Source organism: Aspergillus homomorphus (assembly GCF_003184865.1).
Source record: "Aspergillus homomorphus CBS 101889 unplaced genomic scaffold BO97scaffold_26, whole genome shotgun sequence".
Classification (NCBI taxonomy): Eukaryota; Fungi; Ascomycota; class Eurotiomycetes; order Eurotiales; family Aspergillaceae; genus Aspergillus; species Aspergillus homomorphus.
In genome coordinates this window covers 68,377-86,363 of record NW_020291912.1, presented here as the reverse complement: position 1 = coordinate 86,363, position 17,987 = coordinate 68,377, and the positions used below count along the sequence as shown (strand labels likewise).

At 52.1% G+C, this 17,987-nt stretch overlaps 6 protein-coding genes across 6 annotated transcripts; 2 read left to right on the top strand and 4 right to left on the bottom strand.

The window, feature by feature from the left end:
• Positions 1-64: 64 nt before the first annotated feature.
• On the bottom strand, positions 65-3,291 carry BO97DRAFT_406603 (GABA permease GabA). The gene is made up of 19 exons (XM_025695447.1): positions 2,886-3,291; positions 2,768-2,801; positions 2,578-2,647; positions 2,366-2,438; positions 2,281-2,309; positions 2,097-2,161; positions 1,977-2,048; positions 1,804-1,918; positions 1,666-1,744; positions 1,583-1,617; positions 1,502-1,530; positions 1,418-1,450; positions 1,337-1,361; positions 1,083-1,284; positions 951-1,028; positions 764-892; positions 559-706; positions 429-507; positions 65-378 (listed from the first exon to the last, which is right to left on the bottom strand). Exons 1-19 carry the CDS (start codon positions 2,966-2,968, stop codon positions 200-202), a joined length of 1,557 nt encoding a protein of 518 aa, XP_025549972.1. The 5' UTR covers positions 2,969-3,291; the 3' UTR covers positions 65-199.
• A 779-nt stretch (positions 3,292-4,070) lies between these two features.
• On the bottom strand, positions 4,071-9,002 carry pex6 (AAA family ATPase peroxin 6). The gene is made up of 3 exons (XM_025692835.1): positions 8,620-9,002; positions 4,777-8,524; positions 4,071-4,721 (listed from the first exon to the last, which is right to left on the bottom strand). Exons 1-3 carry the CDS (start codon positions 8,792-8,794, stop codon positions 4,196-4,198), a joined length of 4,449 nt encoding a protein of 1,482 aa, XP_025549971.1. The 5' UTR covers positions 8,795-9,002; the 3' UTR covers positions 4,071-4,195.
• Positions 9,003-9,704: 702 nt separating this feature from the next.
• Positions 9,705-10,265, bottom strand: BO97DRAFT_415605 (uncharacterized protein; the record flags this gene model as incomplete). The annotated part of the gene is made up of 2 exons (XM_025696400.1): positions 9,705-10,132; positions 10,166-10,265. The coding sequence occupies 2 exons, from the start codon at positions 10,263-10,265 to the stop codon at positions 9,705-9,707; spliced, it is 528 nt and encodes a 175-aa protein (XP_025549970.1).
• A 1,142-nt stretch (positions 10,266-11,407) lies between these two features.
• BO97DRAFT_113567 (uncharacterized protein) lies at positions 11,408-11,803 on the top strand. The gene has a single exon (XM_025689921.1). The coding sequence runs from the start codon at positions 11,510-11,512 to the stop codon at positions 11,711-11,713; it is 204 nt and encodes a 67-aa protein (XP_025549969.1). The 5' UTR covers positions 11,408-11,509; the 3' UTR covers positions 11,714-11,803.
• A 1,327-nt stretch (positions 11,804-13,130) lies between these two features.
• ace1 (putative C2H2 transcription factor (Ace1)) lies at positions 13,131-15,568 on the top strand (the record flags this gene model as incomplete). Its single annotated transcript, XM_025696399.1, has 4 exons — positions 13,131-13,979; positions 14,037-14,242; positions 14,294-14,554; positions 14,608-15,568. 4 exons carry the CDS (start codon positions 13,131-13,133, stop codon positions 15,566-15,568), a joined length of 2,277 nt encoding a protein of 758 aa, XP_025549968.1.
• A 358-nt stretch (positions 15,569-15,926) lies between these two features.
• On the bottom strand, positions 15,927-17,862 carry BO97DRAFT_406600 (putative tubulin-specific chaperone c). Its single transcript, XM_025695446.1, has 3 exons — positions 17,487-17,862; positions 16,690-17,421; positions 15,927-16,610 (listed from the first exon to the last, which is right to left on the bottom strand). Exons 1-3 carry the CDS (start codon positions 17,631-17,633, stop codon positions 16,404-16,406), a joined length of 1,086 nt encoding a protein of 361 aa, XP_025549967.1. The 5' UTR covers positions 17,634-17,862; the 3' UTR covers positions 15,927-16,403.
• Positions 17,863-17,987: the final 125 nt, after the last annotated feature.

Below are 17,987 nucleotides of genomic sequence, written 5' to 3'. Positions count from 1 at the left end.
ATGATCTCTTATGTAAGCAGGCAGAGCACAGTTACGCAGGCTAGTCCTAAAACAATATACACCGCTTCCCAACAATTAGAGTACATTGCTGTCAAAATCATCTCTTTAATGACATTCTGTGGCATGTTATCATATCAAATCGGTCCTCTGGCACCTGTGCTCGAAGGCCAACTTATAATTCATCTATAAATCTCATAGCTCATTTATCATGGGGGATGCCATGTTCCACGGCATAGTCAGCCGGCTCACCCCCAGCGGCAATCTGTCCAGAGATCACATCTACATCCATCCGGGGCCCGGAGAAATTCTTACGGCCGTCAACGAACCATTGGACGACCGACAGGATCGTAACCACTCCCACAACAACAATACAGTAGTCTAGATTGATTAGCAGTTGTTAACAAGTGGATACTTGGTCGCGGACTTACTCATGTTGCTACCAGTCACGGGACGGTCAGGAGGGAAGACAAAGAGGACAGTGGTCATCGAGATGTAGGTCAAAGAGACCTAGCATACAGTCAGTGCCGCGTCTCGTCTACTCGAAATCCATGGACATACCATGTTGGCAATCCAGCCAAACGTGCTAGGCAGGACAAAAGGCCTTTCGGGCAACATCTTCCGGCCCCGAGCGCAATTCACGGCGATCGGAATAGCATATGCAATGTCAAGCAGAATCACAGACGAAGACAGAATAGCGTTGAATGCACTGGTTATATGTTAGCGAGAAAGCCTCCCGCTTCGCTGATACTTGCTGCTTGCTTACCTAGAAGAGCCAAGGAAGATGCATCCGAAGACAACACAGAAGAAACTCGTCAGATACAAAGCGTTCAGAGGCAACTGTAGTCTCGGGTGGACTTTGCTGAAGAAAGGAGACGCAGGAATACCACCGTCTCTGCAACGCTCGTCAGCAAGAGAACCAGTATTTGGACGCAAATAAGACGACTATGTACCTTGCGAATGCATAGACCATGCGGCTGCTGGTTGTCGTAATAGTAACAGCGGCGAACAGGACACAGACCAAAGGGAAACTGCAACCTGGTCAGCATCGATGAAGGTTACCAGACCAGTACGGGATCACACACATCAAGAGACAGATAGACCCAGCATGACTCCTAGTTGCGTCATAGAAGATCTGAAGAAGGGGAGTCGCTGCCGAGCCGATCACGTTGTTGATGTCCCCAGCCACGAAGAGAAGCACAATCAAGAAAATTGTACCGGTAAAAGTTCCAATGGCAACACAGCCAATCATGATTTTGGGACCGACAACAGAAGGGTTCGGGATCTCTGTTTATGCTTAGTGTCTGGGTCTAATGCATTAGAGTCATCGCGATAGTACCTTCGATCATGTGCGCAACTCCATCCTGTGAGAGAATTAGTACCAAGAACTCCGTAAAATTGCTATGTAAGGGCAACACACAAATCCAGTGAGACCGAAACCTCCTTGAAGCAGCTGTTGATCGGTTAATGACAAGGGTTCCAAGCTGTGTCGGTCACAACATACCCCCAGAAGCCAAGCGAGACCATCAGGCCCTATGTTCCATTAGCATTGACCATGAGTCAAACGGATCAAGTCTCGACTTACAGCCCGTCTCATTGATGAAATCGCCAAAGACAAACCTGACTTGGTTAGTTAAAACAAGGTACGATGGAGATTGACATCCTTACTCTCCAGAGTTGTAGTTGGGCGATGAGCATGAAAGTACAGTGATGCAAATAACAGCGAAGCCCGTTAGTGACCAAATGACTGTAGAGGTTAGCTTTCTCTGAACCTCTCTTCCATAAAGAGTTTGAATATCCTCATACAGGCTCCCTTAGTCAAGCGCGGAAGGATAGAGTTCAAGAAAGCATTGATCAGGAATGCAACAAGGCAGAATCCAATGTAAACGAGGAACTGATGCCAACGTTTCGACTCATATGTCTTTAGAAGGTCAATTAGCTATGGAGAGACAAGAAAACGAATGAATGGAAGAACATACCGGGTGCATCAAGGATATCACACCCAGGACCAATTCACTGCCTAGAGATCCACCAGTAGCAGCCAAGGCGACCTAGACCAGTAAGCGTCAATCTATGAACAGACCAAGTCGCATGCTTACCCAGCCAGATACATTGGCCCAGCCGGTAATCCATGAGAGAATGGGCATGTATCTCTGCGGAGCAACTTTGTCCGTTTAGCAGCGCCCAAAATCGGCGGGCAAGCTGTACTTACTGACTGCAAGGAAAGAACAGTTAGTACCACGCAACTCATCATTCATAAGCGACAGAACAAATTTATCTTACCTGCAACCCAATGATATTGTCCACCCGCGCTATCATCCTCAATCAGTCCCCATCATCCTTCTTGACCAGGACGTTGTGTACTCACGTAGGATAAGCGGACAAGAACTCCGCCAGAGATGACGCCATGCAAAGGTTACAGATACCCGCCGTGACCAATCCTACAAAAGAGAGCAAAACAATCAGCAAACCACTTCACAAAACAAGGTACTACCAAGAAAAAGCCACATTCCTCCCACGGAGTTTATTTGAGCGGTACTCCGGGCGCGCGGGCCCCAACCTCCGGGAGAGTGAACTTACCCCAGACAACACTCACAGACCCGCCAGACGGCAGACTGATCGATAAACTTGCAGATAGAGCAGTCCATGACTAGAGAGTCGACGGTATTATTAGTTTCCGTGCAATCGTCGCAAATGAGTTTGCGTTCGGCGGCGTGGGAGCGTTGTTGAACGGCACGCGGGGATAGTGATGAGCGTCGAAGAAACGTACGTTCAGGATGGCAAAGGCTAAGCCTAACATTGATCTAGTCGAGTTGAAATCAAGGGCATTAACTTATTGGCCACGTGCAAGACAGTCATGAATGGGCGATCCGATCGGGGGAACGTACAGCATTGAAAAGTTCCGATTCAGTTCGGCTCTGTGGCCCAAGGCTGCGAGCTGCGCGTCATCATCTCCCCGGAGGTCTTTCATGATGGAGGGTTATCGAGTTGCGGACGGTTAGGACACAATTTTGGGGAGGCAGGTAGGAAGAGAACACAGGAAGCGGGTTGAGAGATAGAGGAAGCTTTAGGTAGATGTGAAGAAAATAGGGAGAGAAGGGTGAAGGAAGAAAACTGCTATGGGCAGAGAGGAAGAAGAAGGGAGAGAGGGGAGGGGGAAAAGCAAGCAAAGGGTTACAAGTGCCTGCTATCTAACTACTGAGTAAGATACGGAGCAACTACGACAGCCTCCACCATGAGACAATCTTCCTCCTGTCTTTTCCTGGGGAGCAGGCAAATCCACCATGAGGAAAGAGTCCGAACAGTTACATGATGGAACATCACCGAGTAGAGAGAGGGATAATTGCGGGGGGGGAAGAGTGGCGGATTGAACAATTTACCTAATGGATATGGGGTAACAGACGGTGCTAACCAGAACTTACATGTATATCAAGATAATCATTCATTATCAGTCCCGCAATAGATAAGAATGTCGTCCACCGTGTTGATTGGTCAGAATCACCGAGCAGAAAGGCACCGATAGCCAGTCAGAGCGTGACAATCAGCGGGTCTGGGGGGAATTGAAGCTTAATTTGAGGGTCGGTGAAAAACAGGGCCGAATCCTATAGAGATTGGCGCTTATTGTCTTAGAAGAGTGTGTGAGTGAGAGGACGGAAGAGGCCCGATAAGCATCCTTCCCGCCCCTAAACTGTGACCTTGAGTACAATGCTCCCTCCGTACTATACACTCCTCCGTCCCGCGGACCTTCTCCGAGATTCCGTCTTCCCTTCCGTCACATTGCATCAGCTTCAGCTCACTTACCCCCGGTAGACTAGCCCTATCGCCCCTGAGGCCTGCCTTCCATGCTTTTTTGCCCCCCTCCCTCCCCTCCCTCCCCTGATCATTAGAATATTCTATTGCTTCTTTGCATGTTTTCCCTTGTGCAATGGCTGAGACCACTATAAAGCATAGGAAACACTAGACGATCTAGATCAGATTAGTAGGACTGTCTGAGGCCCGAACACTTGTAAAAGGCGGCTATCCGCGGTCCCGCATCAGGCAATGCGCTTTCGTTGACAAAATAAACAATAAATGCTCATATGCAGTCATGGCAAGTCATATGTACACACACCAATCCAACCGCCAAGTCTCCTATTACCGCCGCTTTCTTTGGCCCGCCTCCCCCCCAAAAAACCGTCGAAGGGCTAAGAGATACCAATCAAGCCCCCGATCCACCCGTTGGAGTAAGATGGTCTGTCCGGACGATGTAGTCGTCTTCATCGCCACTGTAAGTGACCCCGTCTTCCACAGTGTCCTCTTCATCCTCTCCAAGATCATTGTATCCGCGCGGTCCTCCTCGATCCGTTCGCAGCCCGGATGTGGGACCGTCAAGGGAGGAATCGGAGTCGCCGTTCGGGATGCTGATAGCCTTATTCTTCGATTTCCCGCCGGGCCCCGCAGGACTCTTCCCCTTGCCCTTGCTACTGGTCGAGTGGCCACTCGCACTCCGCACCATAGACGGGACCTGCCTGCCTTTTCCTTTATTGCCCGCGGCGGATTGGGAGTCCCCGTTGGCAACAGGCCCGTCTATGCTAGATTCCAGGTCCCCACCAAGGTTCAGCGCATCCAACACATCCTGGATTGTTCGTGGTGGTCCGGATGCACCGTTCGCCGACTCCTGCTTTTGCTTGTCAACGGATTCGAATGTTTGTCGAATCCGTTCGAAATGTTCGAGCTCCTTGACGCTGTATGCTGTTAGTGATGGGAAAGATACCCGGCGGAGCGTCCATCGTAGCTTACCTAACACTGGGCACAAGCTCGTCCTGAGCCTCCCGGAAATCGTCTTCCGTCACCATCACCGCCACGTCTTCCGGTGTGGCGAGATGATCGAAGAAGTACGCTGTACTGACAGGTTCACCTGGAAGTTGCTGAATCTTCTCATCCACCGCTGTAGCCTTGCGCGTAATAGCCTTGAGCATTGAATCAGAGCACAAAGCGTACAAATCGGCACCCGTGTAGGTTAGAGGAAGCCGATCAGCAACCCGAGCAAGGGAAAGATCCGGGGAGAGGGCAAACTTCCGTGTTAGCGCCTCAAGAATGGTTCTCTGCTTTTCGTGTGTATCCGAGACACCAAGATAGAGCATCTTATCGAAGCGACCAGGACGTAGAAGCGCCGTATCCAGCAAATCAGGGCGGTTGGTCGCGCCGATAACAAAGACACCGCCACTGTTCTCTTCTCCGCCGTTCATTCCATCCAACTCAGCAAGGAGTTGACTGACGATTCGATCCATCACACCACCACTGTCACCTTGATTACCTCTCTTTGGAGCCACGGAATCCAATTCGTCAAAGAAAACAACGCAGGGACGGGCATCTCGGGCGCGCTGAAAAACGCGTCTTACATTGGCTTCGGACTCACCAATGTACATATTCAGCAGCTCGGGCCCCTTGACGGAGAAAAAGTTCAGTGAGAACTCCGTAGCAATGGCCTTAGCCAGGAGGGTCTTTCCGGTACCAGGGGGGCCGTAGAACAAGATACCGCTACGTTTCTTCATGCCTTTGGCAAACAGTTCAGGCCGTTCAAGCGGTAGCTGAATGGTCTCGACCAGCGCATCTTTAACATTGGACAGGCCACCCACATCCTCCCAGCTAACGTTAGGAATTTTGGGCGCGCCGATGGAGTCCGCAAAGTTCTTCCTTGCCGCGTCCACAGCAGCATCAAAATCGAGCTTTGTGACACCGCGAGCCGCGTCACCGCCCGAGATGAGAATATCGCGAATGCCAATCTTTTGGTTTGACTGCTTGCTCGATGTTTCTGCTAGCTTCTCCAGGCGCGCTGTTCTAGCAGACGACGCACGTTCAACCACGTCCACCAGATCACCAGCGACCAGGGCAGCGGTCTTGAGAGCCACTGATCCCAAATCCACGTCAGGTGAGAGTCGAATGCCACGTTCGGAGACAGCATTGTGAAGGATGCCTTCGCGCTCCTTTTCCTCCGGGGCAGACATCTCAAATTCATGAGTAAACATACTTCGAATGCCTTCAGGCATTTGCTCGACGTCCGTCGTAGTGGCGATCACAACCCGGGCCTCGGCCACAATTTCGGCCATAGCCGACACTATGCGGTCTGCAGTCAAAACCTCGATGTGTTTGATCAGAAGTGCAGTACAGTCGGACCCGCAATGGAAGGCACGTTCTGCTCGGGCTTTCAGGTATGCTTCAGTCTTCACGTCACCACCATTGGCGCCACCCTCTGTAAGGATATCATAAGCATCGATCGGAAATGTGTGAAGGCCGATGTCTGCACACGCGCGGGTCGCGACAGTAGCCTTGCCAATATGTCTTTGTTGAGATCTCAGGAGGATGACGACTGGCTTCATACCGAGCTGGATTGCACGGGGGCTGGTAGCGACAGAGATCAACTCCCGAAGGCGCTGCTGCAGAGGTGAGATGGACGAGTGTGGCACATCTGTTACCAGGCCATGGCTCGTCTGAGCTTCAGTGGCAACTCTCGGGACAGCTTTCACTCCAAGCCAATATTCCCAGCCGTTATCTGTCGTACCTGGAACCCTGCTCACATCACTGCCAGCCTGCACCATTCGAGTAGTTGCGGAGTCGATCACGGCCACTCCTCCCCACTGGTTGTCGCCCGCTTCATCTTGGTCCTCAGGCAGACTGGGGACGACCTGTCCGACCCGGAACCATGCGACTCCGACCTTTCTCGACACGGCATGATCGGGATAAGATACCTGGCCTAGTCTCGTGGTCAGATCGTCTTCTTGAACATTACTGTCGCCGGTGGCGTTTCCCTGAAATACGGCTCTACCGAGGCCCTCATCGATGCTAATTCCCACGAGGTCCCCGCCCTTCAAAAGTCGTCTCCGAGATTCAAAATACTGTTTGAGACCAGCAAACAGGGCAGGTTGAAGAACTCGGTCCATAGACAAAGGAGTCGATACCTTGAGCAGCGTAACCTCTTTGGCCAAAGGCGGGTTTCGGACGGAGCTGGACTTCACTTGGTGAAGTAGATTAGGCTTTGCGCCAGTTGAACTAGCGAAGGTCATCGGGGAGATGCGTAGGTATTTAGGATTGTCGAGGTTATTCAGGAGCAATGGTGAAACGAAAACAGAGGAGTTCATGCGCGCGGCAGGAAGTTGAGAGACACTGGAGCGCCGGTGTCCCGTCTGATTGATTGAGTATCGAGGTTTGGTAGACTGTAAGCCTGGCAAGCCATAGATTCTGACCGCACGCCAGTCGCCATTATCCTCTTCACGGTCATTGAAGCTATTAAGCCTGATCGAGGCGAAAGGGTTGTGCTGCGGCTCCTCGGTAGCCTCGATCCTAACCCAGTCGCCGGAGAAACAGCCAATTTTAGCGAGCGTTCCTATATCTACGAAGATGAAAGACTCCGGGTCATCGTCCTCTCGCGGGCGAGGATGCAAAAGATCGCCTGGCACCTGGCGCAGAAGGCCCTCAGTCTTGAGCACCTTGCCCCCGCCAACTCGACCTGGTCGCATCGTGGCAGAAGTAAAGTTCGATGCGACCGAGCCAGGAGTATGAGTGCCATCCGGCCGACGCCCTCCGGCACGGGGCGTAGCAGCGGTCATGGCAGACATCACACCGGATGCCGGCTGAGGGAGCTCCGGGGCTGTTAGCGAGATCATATCCTCCAGAGAATCGTCCGATGTGTCACTCGTGTTACCGCCCGATGCATCTGTTTCCGACTCGTCGGCAGTAGTGCTGCCTTCTATCTCGGTGCTGCTCTCAACGGGTTTATCCTCGGCCGCCGAATAGAACTGTTCATTGGATGTGTCATCGGCCTCGTCTTCCGCTACTTGTTTGAGAAGACCGGCGCCTGATCGAAGGCTTCTCTGCGTCCGATGACCGTTGGGACGCGCATGGATTAGGACCACTTTCGTGGCGGGCATGAGCAGACCTTGCGAGACCGGTTCACAAAGCGCAATTCGAGCAGGGGGGGATGGAGCATAGGTAATGGGATGCGGCGGTAATGGAAGCGGCAAGACATCGCCGGTGTGTAGGACCTTCACAGCTCCCAGAGCCTCGCGCACGGCAGCCGTGAGTCTCTCTTCATCCTCTGCTGCTGCCTTCTTTGTGTATTTCTTGCCGTCGGCGACTTTCGCGCCCTTTACCCAGCCACCATTGGATGAAATATTGTTGGAGCTAAAACCACCCCCAAATTTGTTTTGGACATCATCATGATTCCGGAGAAGGTTCCGCTCCACCGTCACATAGACTGTATCCAGAGGCAGAGGCACAGCATCCAACACCCGTATCTCGATTGCGCGCTGTGACTGAAGGGGATGGCGGGTGGGGTCCAACTTGCTCAGTCTCTCCAAAAATGGCTGTAAGGAAAGGGCGGAGTCGGGGAAGAGGACGGTGGAATGCGGAATTGGTGACTGATAAGAGCGATCCTTGGGCTGCGGTCGCACGGGAATGATGGTCCAAGACAGGTCCTCGACCGAGGTGCAACCCGGGAGATACGGCGAGATTGCGACATAGTAAATTCCTAGATCATCTTGATTGTCCTCTAGGATACACTTGTGAGATCTTCGCGGGTCGCAAGAGTCGTGATAAGTGTTGAGCGTAAGGGAAGAAGGCGGGGGGGGGCTCTTTTCGACTTACTGCTGAAGAGGTCGCCGACCAGGTCATCGGAGACAACGCCGATGTTCCCACGCAGCTGATGATCCAGAGAAAGACGAGCAGATATCGGGGCCCTATTGCGCATGCGCCGGCGCAGCATGTTCCGTCTTCGCCGCCTAGGCGGCTCTGGACTGGGATCGTGGTGGTCGTGATCCATGATGGAGGAGTAAGCAGGTGGGCTCGATTGGCGTTGTTGGAGCGGGGGAGCGATGGGGAGAGTGAGGGAAGGAATTGGAGTTCGTGACTCAATGATGAGAGAAGTCCGACTAACGAAGCATATTTTGTTCAATTCAGGAAGAACCGAGGGAAAACAATGCACTGGCGAGACCAACCAACCCCGGGACGTCGTAGTGCGTGGTGCGTGGTGCAACAAGCTGGAGAATAATCCGGGGGAGGAAGACGAGGAGAGAAGGCCGTCCAAAGCTCGGCACCGCCCGCTGAGTCTCGTTCTGCCCTTTCCCGATGCCGAGGTCCAACCCGTCACGAGGGAAAGTCCTCACTTTTGAGGACCAGAGTCTTATAATGCATCGAAGCAGTAACAAGTATCATAACGGTGAGCTTTAGACCTAGCTAAAGATGAAATGGAACAATCACGTCTATGTTTCGTTGATATGGAAAACTTCCGCCTGGGAAAAAGATCCAATCCCGGATATATAATCATTCTCTGCGCACTCATACTACTACTACTATTCTTGAAATCATCATCATCATCTTGATGTTACTCCGAGGAGACTTGTTATATTTTCTAGTCATAGCCCGCGTACTGTTAAGTGATTGATTTTACTCTTACTTTAATATCAAGAATATTCTTCCAAGTTCAAGGTCTTTTCATTCTTGTAGTAATAGATAGGATTTACTTGTTTATTTCCTCATGCTGAATGTCATAACCACCGTGCTTGGAGTCATTATCATTAGCTTGAGTCGAGAGCAAAAGAGGAGCCGTAGAGCAATGCTGTGATGACGGTGCTATCACTATGAACAGTACACCTGCACAAGACAGAGAGTCATCCATAATAAAGCATCCAGTACATCCCAGCCGACGTCCTCGGGGGCAGCGACCTCACATTTCAATTGTAGCCACCGCGTCCTTCCTTGGGAGTAAATTCATCACACTGGACACAGTTGTAGCCACCGCGACCTTCCTGGATAGTAGATTCAGCACACTGGACACAGTTGTAGCCGCCGCAACCCTCCTGGGGAGTAACTTCATCACACTGGACACAGTTGTAGCCACCGCGACCTTCCTGGATAGTAGCTTCAGCGCACTGGACACAGTTGTAGCCGCCGCGACCTTCCTGGGGAGTAACTTCATCACACTGGACACAGTTGTAGCCGCCGCGGCCCTCCTGAGGCGTAACTTTGTCACACTCGCAGTCATAACCAACAATACCGTCTTCAGAAGTGGAAAGAGTCTCGTTGCATAGCATCTCATAGCCAAGCTCTCCTCCGTTCACCTTAGCATTGACATCGCACATCACGTAGTGGCCATCGCCGCCTTTAGGAGAAGAAATGGCATTCTTGCACTTACAATTGTAGCTCAAGTCGGTTGTACCGGTTTTACCCTCGCCACCAGCGATCACGCCACAAGCCAGGCAAATAACCAACAAGAAGTTTAGGAAAAGCTTCATCTTTGCCAGGTGCAGTGAATGATCTTTTCAAGGTTGTCTGTTGTCTGTGATAGAGGGTCGCGAGTCCGTGGAAGTTGTCAAGTCGACGTTTGATGCTTGAGAGGCTTGGGAGGTACTAAGCCATCGTTGCAAGCATCGACGATAGCATTATATAGCTTCGTACAACGTTGCGATCGCCGACAGCTGAGAGGAAGAGCTCCAGCATGATCAAGAGAGCCTCCAGGAAAGCCTGGGAAGTCTCTGTCAAGTATGGGGGTTTCCTGTAGCAGGTGATGGTGAGTCGGAGGATGCCAGCATCGACCGTCACCATGAAGGCGATCTACTCCAGCTCGGTCGGAAAGACATCAAGGATACCCCCGGAGCATTATTCTGGAGAGTGCAGCAGATGCTGAATAGTCGGGGACTCCAGCGATCTTTCGTTGTTGGCCATCACCGTGAGTTTCAGAGCGAGGGAGTAACCGAGCCAATGCGGAGACATGTACAGTACATACCATAGGTTATCAGATCCACTGAGATAACGACCTCTAAATAACTTCAAGCCGGCCAGAATACAGTAACTGAGTTATATGAGACCGGAGGCTTTGATAAGATCTTCTCTGGTTGCAGTGCAAGCGCCAGTTGCACCAATCCAGTCACGATGAATTGTGGTGGCCTGGACGGTTTGCGCGGCGGTCCAAGCGAGTGCCGAACGTATGCGGGCCAACGTCATGCCAATGAGGCTCAAACATTAGAACAGGCTCCTGGGCTGGAGTGTCGCTCTACGTATGTGGCTTCTTATAATTGGGCCTGGATGTATGTATTGTTGGGGGGGCGATCGTGATGATCGTGGTGCTCCAAGGGGAAGACTGGTAAACAGAATCGAATTGAGTTCTAAGTACGGAGTACTCCGTAGTGAAACCCTGAAACAAAGTTGACGGTGGCCTGCATCGCAACAGATATAATCCAGGGCAATCACGCCTATCACCCGCTTTCTTTGATTCCGAGTCCAACGTGGTCGTGTCGACAGTCCACCGGATATGCAGACATGGCAGCGATGACATCCCCGACCGGAAGTGATAAGGCTGACGTGGAGACCGTACCAAAAGACTGATCGTCCTCGATGCTTGTCTGGTTCGCTCGGCCAACAGGCCAGAAATTTCTTCACATTTCCTGCAGTTGACTGATTGGAAGGGGACAAGTCTGTCCCGTACCAAAATAGAAATTATTGCCTTTTCCTGGTCGCCTAGGAAGTCCGTACCGTAATCATGGATGTGTTAACCAGGCGTTGGATGCTGGCTGCAACAGAGCCAGAACCCCCCAGTCAAACACCTCGGAGCCGCGCAACGGTCCCTCGACGATGCACATCCCCGGCGGCTCCAGGGGTCTGCACTCTCAGAGCGCCCAGGGGGTTAACTGCCTCCTCTTTGGGAGATGAGCAGGATGTGCTGACAGGACATCCGAAAGGATGATGATCTATTATCCCGTCATATGATGAGCACCTGATCCTCCCAAGAAGTGCAATTGAATGTTGATTGGATCATTTTATTTGGTTGCATAAGACAGGCACTGGCAGTGGTATGTCTCCCTTTTCGAGACAAGTGAGCCCCGACCGATCATTTGTTTATGCTGGGCAGCTGGACAGAAGAAGTTTAGAAAGAACTGCTGCCCCGTCCTCTTAGACTACTATGAACTAACGCAATAGAGTAAAATCCTGGCGCGGCTGGAGAAGCAGAAACGGTAAGGAGAAAGCCCAAAGGGGGCAAAGTGGAAGTTGACTCGAGGCCACTTCGAGTCTCGAGGATCCGCCAACTATTTTCGGAAAGGCCGGCATCCGCGGGAGCCCGCCATGAGGGAATAATTGGGCCCCCTGAATGGCTGAATGGCCAACGGGACAAACGGAGCAAACGGGCCTAATCCGCCCCGAAAACCCCGACTTCACTGGTATTTATCGTATGAGACTGGTAAGGGTTTACAGTCACATGCATAAGCACGCAACAAGAACGAGCCCAGGCTAGTATGCTCATTACAGTATCTCCGGCCGAAGTGTAATCTTTTTAACAACAAAACAGACCGTGGCTGTGGAGAAGATCCAAGCCCCTCTCCTTACACCCAATCACCATTGCACAGCGAAGGTCATCGATACACCTTACCTGTCTAGGTATAGTCTGGCTCGTCTATCAGGCAGACATCCAAAGACGCGGACTCAGCCCGGAAGGAACGAAGGAAGGAAGGAAGGAACGAAGGAAGGAACAGAACAGCCTCACCATTCATTATTGACTTACTCTTGTTGAACCCGTCTCTCTCTCCCCCCCCCCATCCCCCAATCTCTCCCTCCTTTCCCTCCCATCATCTCCGCTATTACTCTCATCAGTCCCCCGTCTGTCAGCCTATCTATTCTATCTCATTAGACTGTTACCTGAATCCATTGCCTGTCACCACAGTCGTCTCTTCTTCCATTCAATAGTCTCCTGTTGATTTGTTTGTACTGTTGATCCCCGTTTCGGTGAAACGGGTGGTGCTTGCGTGATCCCATTATCAGCCTGGGGCATTCCATCCTCCCCCTTCTCCCTTTTTATCGGGGCGCTTACGTGGGTTTGAGAAATTCTGTAGACCTGACAGACAGTTCTCGACAATCGTATGTGCTTGACGGTTATTCCTTTTCATGGGAATCGTATCAGCAACTAATATCTCTCTAGCAACGCCAGTCTAGTCTCCTTTTTGGTTCTATACGTCACTGCGATCACATCGCAGTCCCGACTCGCAACCATTCCCAGACCAACACACAGTGAGTCTGGATAGTGACTGGGCATGAGTGACGTGGTTTAACACCTCAGAAGCACCCATACCTCACATCACCATATTGATTCCCTTCTGTCTCCAACGACAATGTCGACCCCTCAAGCGACCGAAACCATGACGTCCCGACATCCCCGTCGCGGCCGGGTTCTCAACTCACCTCCATCTTTACTCGCTTCGGCAGATGCGCAGTCGGCTTCTCGACCCCGTCTTCGATTGAAGAAGGCAGAGACCTTCCACCACACCTCCTCTCCGCCTAAGAACGGTCTGCTTGACCTACCACTCTTGCCTCGCTCTCCAACCTGCCCCGGAGCCCTGCAGGCTATTGCGGCTGGTCAAGAGCGTATGTCCAAGATCCTGGGTCGCCTCGAACTCGGTTCCCGTACGCGGAGCCTGCTTGACGAGGATGATGAACTTCCCGTACCCAAGGGTCACCTGGAAGACCACCTGCAGCGGTTGAAGTTGAGCAAGGAAGATCTTGACCAGCGATTTGCCAAATCGAAACGCTCGTCTCCACGAGAACCCTCGTCGAAAACCCGCAGAGCGCACTGCCACGCTTCCGACAGTGGGCTGGGAAGCTCGATCAGCAGCCGTCAGTCCACGTCTTCGCAGCAAGGTTGGTTCTCATCGCCCAATATCTCTACCTGTCGGGTAGATCTGACCCATCCTGCAGACAAAGTCGGACAGTCGTCCTCCAAGACCCAGACACAGTCCGCAGTTACTAGCTCCACCGTGGCTACTGAACATGAAGCCACACCTAAGCACAAGCTCAGTGCGGCCTCTTGTCTGGAGATTGAGAACCGTATCTTGAAGCCTCTCCTGGGGTCGGAGCCATGCAAGCCCTTCCGTCACATCGTCGAGGGTGCTCGTAAGCAGATCGAGAGCGAAAAGATCGGGACTTTGCGTGACCTCGAGAAGGCGCTGCTCTACGTAGCCGCAGTAAGTCTCCTGCACCTTAATCTCTGGGCCCGCACTTACGTCTATGTCTTTGGATAGGATGTCGATGTGGAACTCAGCTTCTACTATCAGTTTTGCAACTCTACCATCTTGTGTCTTCACGAGACTTATACCACTATCAACCCTCGTGACCTGTGCATGCCGACCGACCTGCCTTATAGCAACTCTTATTTCCTTGATCTTACCGCCCAGGTTCACCGTTTCAAGGCCATGAGAGATGAGGCTCGCAAGCACAAGAAGGAGACGTGCGTATTCTTCCCTGTTCAGCAAGGTGATATATCACTAACTGAATCTAGACCAAAGCTTGTCGTGGAAGGCGGCATGGCTGCAACCGGACGTCCTCTCGAGCTCGTTGTCGAAAAGGATGGCGAGATGATCTCTTTAGAGACTGGAAAGCCCTACGATGCGCATTCCGTGAAGCGGACTTTGAGTCTGGGAGCCACCGATGAGGGCGCCAGGCGCTCTATGGCTCGACGCAAGAAGAACGCCCCACCCATGAACATCAACACCAAATGCTCTCACTGTGACAAGATTTTCCAGAGACCCTGTGACCTGACGTGAGTCCCGATCCTACATGGATGCAGGTTTCAATTACTGACTTCGTATCCAGCAAACACGAGAAGACCCACTCGCGACCTTTCAAGTGCCCGTTTGAGGGATGCAAGTACTATGAGCTCGGCTGGCCCACCGAGAAGGAGAACGAGCGCCACATCAACGACCGGCACTCCGTCACTCCTCGCATGTATGCATGCACCTTCAATGGATGCTCATACAAGTCTAAGCGAGAGAGTAACTGCAAGCAGCACATGGAGAAGGCCCACGGCTGGAACTATGTGCGCGCCAAGAACAATGGACGCAATGCAAAGCGCCGTACCTCCCCGGTGCAAGCCAGCCCTGCCCAGGAGAGTGTTGCCCAGCCGAGCCCGCAACAACCGAGCCCCGGTCAAGCGAGCTCTGTTCCTCTCGCACCGCCGCAGATGACTCCTCTGCAGATGAGCCCTGATCACATAAGTACACTTCCAATGATTCCAGACCACCTGGACCCTTTGCACATGAGCCCCGAGCACTACAGCCCGGAGAGCTACAACCCTGAGCATTACAGTCCGGAGCAGTACAGCCCCACCACTCAGATGCACTCTGCTCAATTGAGTCCTGCTCCGATAAGCTCCGGCCAACTCAGTCCTGCTCAAGTGAGTCACACCCAAGTGAGCACTCCTGCATCGGGCCCTATCCAGTCGCCAACTGGATTTATGAACAACTATGCGCAAAGCCAGATGTTTCAGCTGCAAGACCCTTTCACCCAGCTGAAGAATGAGGACTGTCTTTTGTACATGGACAATGACTTCGCCGCGTTCAACAACGGAACGTCTGGCTTTTTCGAGGATGCCTCCTTCGGCTACGCGGACCCAATGTACCAACCAGGCCCAGTCGATATGAGTGCAATCGAAGCCTTGTGCGATGATCCCTACATGAACAACATGTTCCTGGACACTTTTGGCACTGGGACCGGAACCGGTACCGATGAGAGCATGTTCCCTTCGTTCAACCAAGGAGGCATGCCTCCATTTTAGATTCTGCCTGGATTCTGGTTCCGCTTCTAAAACACGAACGAGCATTTCTTACTTTTCTACTTGATCATGCAAAACCAAATTCTCTTCAATCTAGCGCTTCTAGCCTGTCAAGTTTTGACTTATTGTATCATACATATGCGATTTATCACGTCTCCTGCGCTCTTTCCCCTCTCACACTAGTCATGGAAATAGTTGAGATCGAGGAATGCAATTTTGCAATCTAAATTTTACGATGAATGGGCTACTATTATCAGGTATTGTAATATTCTAGAACTGCACGAGCGTGGGCCAGTGGAGCGACGTACAGTAAGTACATTTATTGCGGTGACGTTGTCAACCTTTCCACCCACTGGGCCTCCCGATGGCATCAGTGTCCAGCTCCCGAAGCACACTTCACAGTTGGAGTAACATGAATCATCACATCCTGAGCGGAGAGGACGTACGCTTAGAATTGAAGAGTAAACTAAAGGGTTCCACAAGCACTACCAACGCCATCAACACGTGACCAAGCAAGCAAAGCACGCTGACCAGGAGACCCAAACGAACGCAACAGAATCCAGCCATCGATGGTTCGGTTAAAGCTGCCATTCCCATTTCCGAATCCAATCCCTCTTTGTGTGTGTCTGTCTGTTTGTATATGCTGCGCCCATCCCTTCATAAAAAAGAGGAAAAATCATGCAATCGAAGGAAGAAAAAAACTCAAAATTAAAAAGAAGTTAAAGTCAACTACGAACGAGGCAAAGTGCATTGCATAAATAACTAAATAAAACCGAACGCCGAAAATAGCTCCCCTCAACAGCAAACTCTTTCCCCTCGGATCAACGCCAGAGTTTTGTTAAACATTTGAAATGTTGATGGCACGTAGGATATCTTCCAGTGACCAGCCGGGACCGCCGGGGACGATCTCCGCCCAGACTTCTTCGGGGACTGCGTCTTCGGGGGCGAGGAGGCTCCAGTTAGGACTTGGTTCGGGTTTGATCCATTTGAAGTCTTCGACTTGGCTCCATCTGTCTTCGTCGTCGGGGCGGTCGTGGTTCAATGTCTGTTTGTTTGAGTGTGAGTGGTTAGTGGGGTGATTGAGGGTGTTTGATGTCGGAGGCTGGGTATATATAAATACTTACGTAGATGCGGGGGATGCGGCCGAAGCGGATGTTGGTGCAGTCTTCTATGATCGGGTTGCTGGAGGCACTTAGGTAGACGTCTACGTTGGAGCAGTTGTGCATGCGGAACTGGCGGCAGTCCACCACCACAATACTGTGTTCCACGCCCGTGATGTGGGCGGGTCCGTTGATCTGGCCGCACACCAGGAGGCTCTCTCTCGCGTTCTTGACTGTCAGGCTGGCGTACGGTTTGCCGTTGACGGTGGGAATTGACATGTCGACGACGCAATGGCGCAGCGAGGTGATCGATGCCGGGACGTTGGGTGTTGACCCTGATGAGGGCAGCATGATGTGGAGGTTATGGTGGTTGTTCACCGACACCGAGGTGAGAGCCGTCGCGGCGAAGCCATGATGAGGTGGTTCAGGCTTGAGGAGTTTGTCGCCCGCTCCTTCGTCGACTGGGATAGCTGGGATGGATGTGGGGGCAATCTCCGGTCGTTGCAGCATATGGAGTCGGTTGTCGGGCTCGTTGAGCGGAGTCGACGGATACATGGGGGTTTGGGCGGCGGACGATCCGACGGAGGACGATTCGGGCGAGGCGAAGCCGGGGATACTGCGAACCTGCGCAGCCATTTGGGCCGCATCAGACAGAGAGATGGCCGAGGCATTTTTCTTGGTCTTGAAGCTGAACTTGGGGCGCGGCTCTACGGCAGCCCGCGTTTCGATGAGTTTGTCCTGCAACGCTTTGATGGCCTGGACCACTCTGTTGATCAGAGCTGCACTCCCAGCAAGCATCGACCCGAGAGATGCAGACTTACCTCTGCGTAAATCCGCTGATCGTACGTCGGGATATAGCTAGCTGCATCCTTGACTTCATTGGACAAGCGCGCAATCCCGGCCAGACAGTGATCAGTTGCATCCGCCCGCTCCCCTCCTATTAGCGATGTGTCCGCCAATCGATCCATCTGTTCCTGAAGAGCTGCAGAGAGCACATGTGTCAGACTCTCTCCCCTTGCCACAAGGCTAGTTCGCAAGACATCAACTAGATTGGCCAAGCCATACCGGTGATTTCATGCTGGAAATAGCGAAAGAATCGCTCCTTCAACGGTATTTCGGACTTGAGGATGGTTTGATTCTCGGCCTGGGAAGGCCGACGAGAGGTGTCAAAGTCAGGCATAGACATGGTGAATATTGGTAGACAACTGATGACAGAGAAGGTGAAAGAGGGACGGACGGACGGACGGACGGAGGGACAAGGGGACCAAAGGTTGCAGTTGGATGGAGGGGAATCTCTGGTATGGAATGGAGACGGGAGAAAG

Coding starts and splice junctions, on each gene's coding strand:
- BO97DRAFT_406600 (XM_025695446.1), bottom strand. CDS start 17,633: ATGGATCGATTGGCGGACACATCGCTAATAGGAGGGGAGCGGGCGGAT. Junction 17,422..17,486: donor ATCAGCGGATTTACGCAGAG/GTAAGTCTGCAT, acceptor AGAGTGGTCCAG/GCCATCAAAGCGTTGCAGGA. Junction 16,611..16,689: donor GCCGCATCCCCCGCATCTAC/GTAAGTATTTAT, acceptor TCAAACAAACAG/ACATTGAACCACGACCGCCC.
- pex6 (XM_025692835.1), bottom strand. CDS start 8,794: ATGGATCACGACCACCACGATCCCAGTCCAGAGCCGCCTAGGCGGCGA. Junction 8,525..8,619: donor GGTCGGCGACCTCTTCAGCA/GTAAGTCGAAAA, acceptor AGTGTATCCTAG/AGGACAATCAAGATGATCTA. Junction 4,722..4,776: donor GAGCTTGTGCCCAGTGTTAG/GTAAGCTACGAT, acceptor AACAGCATACAG/CGTCAAGGAGCTCGAACATT.
- BO97DRAFT_113567 (XM_025689921.1), top strand. CDS start 11,510: ATGGATGTGTTAACCAGGCGTTGGATGCTGGCTGCAACAGAGCCAGAA.
- BO97DRAFT_406603 (XM_025695447.1), bottom strand. CDS start 2,968: ATGAAAGACCTCCGGGGAGATGATGACGCGCAGCTCGCAGCCTTGGGC. Junction 707..763: donor ATCTTCCTTGGCTCTTCTAG/GTAAGCAAGCAG, acceptor ACATATAACCAG/TGCATTCAACGCTATTCTGT. Junction 508..558: donor TTGGCTGGATTGCCAACATG/GTATGTCCATGG, acceptor ACTGTATGCTAG/GTCTCTTTGACCTACATCTC.